This window comes from Danio rerio, chromosome 12 (assembly GCF_052040795.2).
Source record: "Danio rerio strain M-AB ecotype USA chromosome 12, GRCz13ab, whole genome shotgun sequence".
Classification (NCBI taxonomy): Eukaryota; Metazoa; Chordata; class Actinopteri; order Cypriniformes; family Danionidae; genus Danio; species Danio rerio.
The window spans coordinates 126,498-137,500 of NC_141032.1; the positions used below are offsets into that span (position 1 = coordinate 126,498).

The 11,003-nt window shown below is 52.7% G+C and overlaps 1 protein-coding gene across 4 annotated transcripts in view; it reads left to right on the forward strand.

Moving 5' to 3' along the window:
* Window positions 1–5,056: 5,056 nt before the first annotated feature.
* shisa6b (shisa family member 6b) overlaps window positions 5,057–11,003 on the forward strand; it is a 24,204-nt gene continuing 18,257 nt past the window's right edge. For 3 of the 4 annotated variants that reach the window (XM_087275443.1, XM_087275444.1, XM_087275445.1), the window contains exons 1-3: window positions 5,057–5,360; window positions 5,820–6,525; window positions 7,278–7,429. In XM_087275443.1, coding sequence (XP_087131569.1) covers window positions 5,984–6,525; window positions 7,278–7,429 — 694 coding nt within the window. In that variant the 5' untranslated portion in view covers window positions 5,057–5,360; window positions 5,820–5,983. The remainder of the gene's footprint in view (window positions 5,361–5,819; window positions 6,526–7,277; window positions 7,430–11,003) is intronic. The other variant, NM_001327902.2, reaches the window with a different exon arrangement.

The following is an 11,003-nucleotide window of genomic DNA, read 5'->3' on the forward strand; positions in this document are numbered from 1 at the left end:
TCACACACCTCACACACCTCACATACCTCACACACCTCACACACCTCACACACCTCACACACCTCACATACCTCACACACCGCACACACCTCACACACCTCACACACCGCACACACCTCACACACCGCACACACCTCATTCCTGCACAGCAAATCCCCTGTGCTGTTACAGCAGGGAAAGGCTCAGCCAATCACAGCGCTCATATGAGTTTGGGGGCAGAGTGGCTGGAGTAGGCGGGGTTAATGCTGACGGACAGATCATTTACAGTCAGTTGAGCTACAGTGGACATTTCAGTTATCAGTGGATAGTGGTGAGGACACGTCCCGTCTGCCCATGCTAAACCCACAGCCCTGCTCCTGATGCTGTGACCCGTCATCCCTCTTCCTCTGAGCGCTATTTCTCCTCCTCTTCTTCCTCCTCCTCCTCCTCCTCCGGCTGCAGTGTGAGGTAATGTCAGCTCTTCATCATCTGCTGGTGTCTGCAGGGTGGATCGCTCAGTGTTCAGTGTGGAGCTGCAGACGCCGCTTTCAACACTGAAGGATTAAGAAGCTGTAACTTAGCAACAGATTCAGCCTCAGCATCTTCATCATCCTCATGCTGGAGGAACCCAACACACGAGGAATCTCCTGCTAATGCTGTGTGCAGATCAGCTCAGACATGGAGATCTGCTGAACACACCAGCGGCCTTACAGGAGTCAGCCGAGTGCAGTGAGAGTCTCCACAGAACACACCATACTGAAGTGTCAGCACATGAGCTGAGGAGACTACACTGAAACACTTCAGAACCAACCAAACCTGTTCAGCACAGCAAGTGTGTGTCCAGAGTAATGTCAGCAAACTTCCAAGAACAAGGACTACCCAACCCTTCTGGCGGAGCAGGTGACCCAATGGGTCAATCACACACAGCAGGACTGAAGACAGATGACAGAAGTTAAACACCTCCCATGGCCTGCACAGTACCCAGACATAAACATTATTGAGTACTCTGGGGTGTTTTGGACTCGTGTTTGTCATTCCCAACACCAGCTGATGCTACAGGAGCTACAGCAGCTGATGCTGGACTAAAGAGGAGGAGCTACAGCAGCTGATGCTGAACTGAAGAGGAGGAGCTACAGCAGCTGATGCTGGACTGAAGAGGAGGAGCTACAGCAGCTGATGCTGGACTGAGGAGGAGGAGCTACAGCAGCTGATGCTGAACTGAAGAGGAGGAGCTACAGCAGCTGATGCTGGACTGAAGAGGAGGAGCTACAGCAGCTGATGCTGGACTGAGGAGGAGGAGCTACAGCAGCTGATGCTGAACTGAAGAGGAGGAGCTACAGCAGCTGATGCTGGACTGAAGAGGAGGAGCTACAGCAGCTGATGCTGGACTGAGGAGGAGGAGCTACAGCAGCTGATGCTGGACTGAAGAGGAGGAGCTACAGCAGCTGATGCTGGACTGAAGAGGAGGAGCTACAGCAGCTGATGCTGGACTGAAGAGGAGGAGCTACAGCAGCTGATGCTGGACTGAAGAGGAGGAGCTACAGCAGCTGATGCTGGACTGAAGAGGAGGAGCTACAGCAGCTGATGCTGGACTGAGGAGGAGGAGCTACAGCAGCTGATGCTGGACTGAGGAGGAGGAGCTACAGCAGCTGATGCTGAACTGAAGAGGAGGAGCTACAGCAGCTGATGCTGGACTGAAGAGGAGGAGCTACAGCAGCTGATGCTGGACTGAAGAGGAGGAGCTACAGCAGCTGATGCTGGACTGAGGAGGAGGAGCTACAGCAGCTGATGCTGGACTGAGGAGGAGGAGCTACAGCAGCTGATGCTGAACTGAAGAGGAGGAGCTACAGCAGCTGATGCTGGACTGAAGAGGAGGAGCTACAGCAGCTGATGCTGGACTGAGGAGGAGGAGCTACAGCAGCTGATGCTGGACTGAAGAGGAGGAGCTACAGCAGCTGATGCTGGACTGAGGAGGAGGAGCTACAGCAGCTGATGCTGGACTGAAGAGGAGGAGCTACAGCAGCTGATGCTGGACTGAAGAGGAGGAGCTACAGCAGCTGATGCTGGACTGAGGAGGAGGAGCTACAGCAGCTGATGCTGGACTGAGGAGGAGGAGCTACAGCAGCTGATGCTGGACTGAGGAGGAGGAGCTACTGCAGCTGATGCTGGACTGAGGAGGAGGAGCTACAGCAACTGATGCTAGACTGAGGAGGAGGAGCTACAGCAGCTGATGCTGGACTGAAGAGGAGGAGCTACAGCAGCTGATGCTGGACTGAGGAGGAGGAGCTACAGCAGCTGATGCTGGACTGAGGAGGAGGAGCTACTGCAGCTGATGCTGGACTGAGGAGGAGGAGCTACAGCAACTGATGCTAGACTGAGGAGGAGGAGCTACTGCAGCTGATGCTGGACTGAGGAGGAGGAGCTACAGCAGCTGATGCTGGACTGAGGAGGAGGAGCTACAGCAGCTGATGCTGGACTGAGGAGGAGGAGCTACAGCAGCTGATGCTGAACTGAAGAGGAGGAGCTACAGCAGCTGATGCTGGACTGAGGAGGAGGAGCTACAGCAGCTGATGCTGGACTGAGGAGGAGGAGCTACAGCAGCTGATGCTGAACTGAAGAGGAGGAGCTACAGCAGCTGATGCTGGACTGAAGAGGAGGAGCTACAGCAGCTGATGCTGGACTGAGGAGGAGGAGCTACAGCAGCTGATGCTGGACTGAAGAGGAGGAGCTACAGCAGCTGATGCTGGACTGAGGAGGAGGAGCTACAGCAGCTGATGCTGGACTGAGGAGGAGGAGCTACAGCAGCTGATGCTGGACTGAAGAGGAGGAGCTACAGCAGCTGATGCTGGACTGAGGAGGAGGAGCTACAGCAACTGATGCTGGACTGAGGAGGAGGAGCTACAGCAGCTGATGCTGGACTGAGGAGGAGGAGCTACAGCTGCTGGTGCTGGACTGAAGAGGAGGAGCTACAGCAGCTGATGCTGGACTGAGGAGGAGGAGCTACAGCAGCTGATGCTGGACTGAGGAGGAGGAGCTACAGCAACTGATGCTAGACTGAGGAGGAGGAGCTACTGCAGCTGATGCTGGACTGAGGAGGAGGAGCTACAGCAGCTGATGCTGGACTGAGGAGGAGGAGCTACAGCAGCTGATGCTGGACTGAGGAGGAGGAGCTACAGCTGCTGGTGCTGGACTGAGGAGGAGGAGCTACTGCAGCTGATGCTGGACTGAGGAGGAGGAGCTACTGCAGCTGATGCTGGACTGAAGAGGAGGAGCTACAGCAGCTGATGCTGGACTGAGGAGGAGGAGCTACAGCAGCTGATGCTGGACTGAAGAGGAGGAGCTACAGCAGCTGATGCTGGACTGAAGAGGAGGAGCTACAGCAGCTGATGCTGGACTGAGGAGGAGGAGCTACAGCAGCTGATGCTGGACTGAGGAGGAGGAGCTACAGCAGCTGATGCTGAACTGAAGAGGAGGAGCTACAGCAGCTGATGCTGGACTGAAGAGGAGGAGCTACAGCAGCTGATGCTGGACTGAGGAGGAGGAGCTACAGCAGCTGATGCTGGACTGAAGAGGAGGAGCTACAGCAGCTGATGCTGGACTGAGGAGGAGGAGCTACAGCAGCTGATGCTGGACTGAAGAGGAGGAGCTACAGCAGCTGATGCTGGACTGAAGAGGAGGAGCTACAGCAGCTGATGCTGGACTGAGGAGGAGGAGCTACAGCAGCTGATGCTGGACTGAGGAGGAGGAGCTACAGCAGCTGATGCTGGACTGAGGAGGAGGAGCTACTGCAGCTGATGCTGGACTGAGGAGGAGGAGCTACAGCAACTGATGCTAGACTGAGGAGGAGGAGCTACAGCAGCTGATGCTGGACTGAAGAGGAGGAGCTACAGCAGCTGATGCTGGACTGAGGAGGAGGAGCTACAGCAGCTGATGCTGGACTGAGGAGGAGGAGCTACTGCAGCTGATGCTGGACTGAGGAGGAGGAGCTACAGCAACTGATGCTAGACTGAGGAGGAGGAGCTACTGCAGCTGATGCTGGACTGAGGAGGAGGAGCTACAGCAGCTGATGCTGGACTGAGGAGGAGGAGCTACAGCAGCTGATGCTGGACTGAGGAGGAGGAGCTACAGCAGCTGATGCTGAACTGAAGAGGAGGAGCTACAGCAGCTGATGCTGGACTGAGGAGGAGGAGCTACAGCAGCTGATGCTGGACTGAGGAGGAGGAGCTACAGCAGCTGATGCTGAACTGAAGAGGAGGAGCTACAGCAGCTGATGCTGGACTGAAGAGGAGGAGCTACAGCAGCTGATGCTGGACTGAGGAGGAGGAGCTACAGCAGCTGATGCTGGACTGAAGAGGAGGAGCTACAGCAGCTGATGCTGGACTGAGGAGGAGGAGCTACAGCAGCTGATGCTGGACTGAGGAGGAGGAGCTACAGCAGCTGATGCTGGACTGAAGAGGAGGAGCTACAGCAGCTGATGCTGGACTGAGGAGGAGGAGCTACAGCAACTGATGCTGGACTGAGGAGGAGGAGCTACAGCAGCTGATGCTGGACTGAGGAGGAGGAGCTACAGCTGCTGGTGCTGGACTGAAGAGGAGGAGCTACAGCAGCTGATGCTGGACTGAGGAGGAGGAGCTACAGCAGCTGATGCTGGACTGAGGAGGAGGAGCTACAGCAACTGATGCTAGACTGAGGAGGAGGAGCTACTGCAGCTGATGCTGGACTGAGGAGGAGGAGCTACAGCAGCTGATGCTGGACTGAGGAGGAGGAGCTACAGCAGCTGATGCTGGACTGAGGAGGAGGAGCTACAGCTGCTGGTGCTGGACTGAGGAGGAGGAGCTACTGCAGCTGATGCTGGACTGAGGAGGAGGAGCTACTGCAGCTGATGCTGGACTGAGGAGGAGGAGCTACAGCAGCTGATGCTGGACTGAAGAGGAGGAGCTACAGCAACTGATGCTGGACTGAGGAGGAGGAGCTACTGCAGCTGATGCTGGACTGAGGAGGAGGAGCTACAGCAGCTGATGCTGGACTGAAGAGGAGGAGCTACAGCAACTGATGCTGGACTGAGGAGGAGGAGCTACAGCAGAATGATCAGCTACTGTGGTCCAGCTCTCCAGTGTTGTGTAAATTTCTGCACATATGAAACATTAATATGAGGGTTTATGTGGAGGAAAAGGAGGAGCAACTCTAGCAGAGGCTGAGAGAGAGAGAGAGAGAGAGAGAGAGAGAGAGAGAGAGAGAGAGAGAGAGAGAGAGAGAGAGAGAGAGAGAGAGAGAGAGAGAGCGGCTCCCGGTAGGCGGGTGTTCAGATGGTGAGTCCGGGATTGTGAGCGCCTCTTCAGTTCATCGACAAACCGCACACCGACCGCAGCACCGGAGACACGGTAAGCGCCGATCACCACACAGCAGAAACACTATGAGCTGATCAATATTCTTCCGCCTCTGCAGTAGACACAACTCTGACTGAATATATATATGTGTGTGTGTGTGTGTTCAGCTTGTGTAACCGGGTGTGTGTGTGGATCATCTACAGACCACCGAAACTGACTAATGCACCGTCAAAGTCATTTGAAGAGCCGATAACGGAGACATACAGACCGTGTCGAGTTCCGTGTGTGTGTGTGTGTGTGTGTGTGTGTGTGTGCTCTCCTGTGTTCTGATTGACTGATCTACATGCAGCGTTTATTAGAGGGAATGAGAGAGCCTGAGACACAGCACCGTGATTATAGATTATCGATGAATCTGATCAGATGTGTTCGTGCGGACTGCGGAGCGGCAGGCGCGGGTCCGCTGGACTGATCCTCCGCCTGAGTAACGAGTCTATCCTCTGTTCTGCTCCACAGCGCGATGCACCGCGACGCGTGATCCGCGACAGACGCACCGCTTCGCTCCGCAGTCGGTGATGGGGCAGCACATGCGGCTCCGGTGAATGGCGCGTCTTCTCGGAGTGTCGGTACCGGGGACGCAGAGCACCAGAGACGCGGAACGCACCGAGCGCTGAGGAGCCATGGGGATCCGCCACCTCCTGCTGCTGCTGCTCTCCCTGCACCCGCTGAGCGTCTCCTGCACCCTGAGCGCCAAACGCGTCAAACCCGCGCCGCGGAGGAGCCCGAAGCCCCGGGAGATGAACGGAACCACCGTCGCGCCCTCCGCCGCCACGCAGCGCAGCACGCAGGTCCGGCCGGCGCACACGCACGAGACCTGCCGCGGATACTTCGACGTGAGCGGGCAGTACGACAAAGAGTTCGAGTGCAACAACACCGACCACCGGTACTGCTGCGGCTCCTGCTACCTGCGCTTCTGCTGCCAGTTCAAGGGGAACCGCCTCGACCAGCGCACCTGCAAGAACTACCACAAGCCGGACTGGGTGAAGACGGTGACGGCCTCTCCGGTGCCCACCGGCGACACGTACGACCCGAGCCTGGACCAGACGAACACGGCGGTGTACATCACCTGCGGGATCATCGCCTTCATCATCCTCATCGGGGTCTCCACGAAAGTGGCGTACGACAAGGCGACGCAGCCGCCGCAGGAGATGAACATACACAGGTGAGGAGCTGATCCGGGAACTGCTGGACATCTGGGTAAAGCTGGTCTGAGGTCAGCCGTTTCTGCAGCTCTTTTGTGGTCAGAGTTTTTAATACAGTGCCTCACACACACACACACACACACACACACACACACACACACACACACACACACACACACTCTCTCTCTCTCTCTACAGTAGTCAGTCAGGGTTATAGACAGTATATCTGCAGATGTGGCTGAGCTGCTGAGCATTCAACTACATCTCCACTGCATGTCTTAACCCAGCGGCTGTTTTGTCCATATTTGACCCAATGATGAGTTACAACAACCCAGCATGTTTAGTGTGAGACTGCACTCATCCACATGATGGAGGCTCACCGTACACACGGCACAGCGACACACACCGACACACACACCAGAGAGGAAGCTTAATATGAGGAGACGGAAGACTGATGTGTGCCATCTGTATATATCTATATATCTCATATATATGTGTGTGTGTGTGTGTGTGTGAGTGTGTGTGAGTGTGAGGTCAGTGCTGTGCTGTGTGCTGTACTGAGATCTCCTCTGCTCACAGTAAACATGCAGACCTCTGAAAACACTGACAGCGGAACACTGGTGTGTGTGTGTGTGTGTGTGTGTGTGTGTGTGTGTGTGTGTGTGTGCGTGTGTGTGTGTGTGTATGTGTGGTCAGCTGAACTGGAGGTGCTGCAGTTTTCATGTTTTCTTGTCTTTAATGTGTGTGTGTGTGTGTGTGTGTGTGTCTGCAGAGCGCTGGCTGATATCCTCCGGCAGCAGGGCCCCATCCCCATATCTCAGTACGACTGTGAGAACTTTGCTGCGATGAACAGCTCATCCAAAGACGACACGCCGCAGCGCTCCAAGAACCACTACACACCCACACACAGCAAAGCCAACCACGGTGAGTCCAACACACTCACACACACACTCACACACACACACTCACACAGCAAACCCAAGTCTGTTGCTGAACACAGGAGGAGATATTTAGAGGAATGTTGGGTTGGACTGTCCTCGATCTCCGCAGTAGGGTAGAGTGCTGCAGCAGTCTCTGGTGGACTCCAACATTCTTTAAAATATCTTCAGACTTTATTTACGGTGGATCTCCTGCTGTCGGTGCATCGCTGCGGTTATTCAGTCGTCTGCTCTGGGGGAGAGTCCTCTGAGCGCCGCAGGGAAACACCACTGAAGGTCTCGCTGCTCTGGAAAGAGATGACTGACTGAAGAGTTCTCACATATTTGCACTAGAAACTAAACGTAAAGCACTCGTGTGTGTGTGTGTGTGTGTGTGTTGTGCGGTGCGGTGTGCTTGTGTTCTGAGGTGTGTGTGTTGTGCAGTGTGCAGTGTAATGAAGTGCAGTGCTGTGTGTGTGTGTGTGTGTGTGTGTGTGTGTGTGTAGCTGAGCTGCGGCTGTGGAGACGAGTGCTGGATCTACTTCAGTCAACTGATGATGATGATGATGATGATGTTGGCTAATAAAGCTGATCCCAGTGCAGCAGTGTGTGTGTGTGTGTGTGTGTGTGTGTGTGTGTGTGTGTGTTCTCTAATCTCCAGTCAGTAAACACTGAATGCTGAGGATGCTGGAGGCGTCGGTGTCGTGAGTTGCACTCATTACAGTCGCTCTGATTAACATCACTCACACACTGAAGATACAGCTCTCATTCTCCATCATCTGACCTGACCTGAGATCAGCTCATCTCTGCACTGCAAACACACTCCCCCAGCTCACAGCGTGTGTCTGTTTCCAGTCCACATATCTGAACAGTCCTAAATCAGTCAGCATCTTCTAGACGAGTGAACCGTCCAGTCCAGTCCAGTCCAGTCCAGTCCAGTCCAGTACAGTCCAGTCCAGTCCAGTCCAGTCTAGTCCAGTCCAGTCCAGTCTAGTCTAGTCCAGTCCAGTCCAGTCCAGTCTAGTCTAGTCCAGTCTAGTCCAGTCTAGTCCAGTCCAGTCTAGTCCAGTCTAGTCCAGTCTAGTCCAGTCCAGTCCAGTCTAGTCCAGTCTAGTCTAGTCCAGTCCAGTCTAGTCCAGTCTAGTCCAGTCCAGTCCAGTCTAGTCTAGTCCAGTCCAGTCTAGTCCAGTCTAGTCTAGTCCAGTCCAGTCTAGTCCAGTCTAGTCCAGTCTAGTCCAGTCTAGTCTAGTCCAGTCCAGTCTAGTCCAGTCTAGTCTAGTCCAGTCCAGTCCAGTCCAGTCTAGTCTAGTCCAGTCTAGTCCAGTCTAGTCCAGTCCAGTCTAGTCCAGTCCAGTCCAGTCTAGTCCAGTCTAGTCTAGTCCAGTCCAGTCTAGTCCAGTCTAGTCCAGTCCAGTCCAGTCTAGTCCAGTCCAGTCTAGTCCAGTCTAGTCCAGTCTAGTCCAGTCTAGTCCAGTGTTCAGAGATGAGCAGGCGAGATGAAGAGCGCTTCTCCCTAACACAAACCCAGTTTTCCTCCTGACAGCTGATTCTCCTGACTCAGATTGCTCTGCTGTTTTGAGGAAAGACTTCACGTTGACTCGTGGTTCTCTAACTCAGTGTGCTGTTGGGTCTGGGCTGATTTTGAGGCTTGATTTGGACAGAACTTTCTCTGCTTCAGCTAGCAGAAGGGATTTGGTAACGGATCTGATTTGGACACGCGTGTTGAGGAAATGCTGTGATTATTTGAATAACTGAGCGACTCCCGTCTGGCGGACTCATGACCCGTGTGTTGTGTTCTGGATGAATCCTCCGCTGAGCTGAACTGCTGTGAAGCGCATCATCAGATTCACTAGTGTCTCATTTGTTTGCATTAGTGTGTTCATCAGCCTCAGTCCTGATCTACACTTCTCCATAGTTTAGTAAATTACAGGATTTAAACTCTTTAACTCCTCGATGATTTCACTGATTTGCTGGAAAAGCACACACAATGGCGTATTCTAGTGTAAACAGCAGGTGTGGACTGTGCTCTAAATCTTTTGTCTCGGTGTTGTCGTGGAGCAGCGGCTCTGATGCATCAGTAGAGTTTCATCTTTTCTCCCTGATTCCTGATTTTGAACATTATAAGCAGCTTGTATGATTACAGCCATGACAGCATTTCTTGATTGTTGGTGTGTGCCCTGTCATGACGAGGTGACGTGTGTCATTCAGCTGGAGATCATCAGCATGCAGCATTAACCCTTTAGACAGGCCTGTGCTGAGGCAGCTCTGTTTCTGGGTTTAATATGTATATAACAGAGAGACCTTCATGCAACTACATGGAGTAAGCAAAAGCAAAGACTGTGTGTTTATGCATCATCAAATGTGCTTATAATGGAAGTCAACAACAGTAAATCAGGGAGAGAAGATGAGAATCCAGCAGTGCACCAGAGCCAGTGTTGATCCTGATCACTCACACGTCCAACACTGAGATTAAACACATCCCGTCCACAACTACCTGTATTGTGGAAATACGCCATTTTGTGTGTTTTCCAGCAAATCACTGGCATCATGTTTGAATTAAAGAGTTCAAATCCTGTAATTTACTAAACAATGGAGCAGTTTAGATCAGGACTGAGTCTGATTCACACATTCATCCTGAACAACATGTGTGAACAGAGCACAGGGCTTACACAACACTGTAGTTTTGCTGGTCTAGAAGCAGCGCTAACACTTTACAATAATGCTTCATTAGTTAATGTGTTTACTAACGTGAACAAGCTGCCCGTGACACATTTATTGCAGGATTTAGTCATGTTAGCTAATGCTGTTTGAGTTAGAATAATCAGTATTGTAATCACGCATCAGTTAATGTTGAACAGTGATTCAGAAAGCTCTACAGCATTACTCCAACATTAACTGAAGCATCATTATTGTAAAGTGTTGGTCTTGAATCTGTGGCTGTTTGGAGCAGGAGCTGTGTGAGGAGGGCAGTGTGTTGTGTGCTGTGCTGAAGCGCTTCTCTCCTGGAGGGAATATCCTGCAGTACTGCTCCAACACAATATTATAATGGCAGTAACGCACAGCTCTCTTCTGTTAACTGCGTCATTCGGAGCCGTATTAGCTCGCAAATCTCATTATTTTCATGGTGGTTGTGGGCGTTGTGTTGTCATGGCAACAATACTGTAATTGGGAATAATTTAACATGGAGCAGGTTAGTGTGTGTGTGTGTGTGTGAGTGTGTGTGTGTGTGTGAGTGTGTGTAGGTTCACTTCTGAACAGTGCGCTTCTGTTTTCCTCCACCAATGGTCCTGGTGGGCTTCTGTTATGAGCGGTGCTGGCTCTCGCCGCTGGCTGCTGTCTGTAGTGGAGCTCTTCCAGAGGTGGCGATGCTGGAGCTCATGTCGTGCTGTTAGTGTTCAGTTGAGTATTGTTGGGTGTTGTTTGTCTTGTCATGTTGTTTGTTGAGTTGTCTTATTGAGTTGTGTTGTGTGATGTTGTTGGTGTTGGCATGTCTTGTTGCTCTGTTGTTGTTTGTATTGTTGATCTGTTTTGTTGTTGTGTGTTGTGACGGTCAGGCACAGTTTTTGTTGTTGTGGAATCGT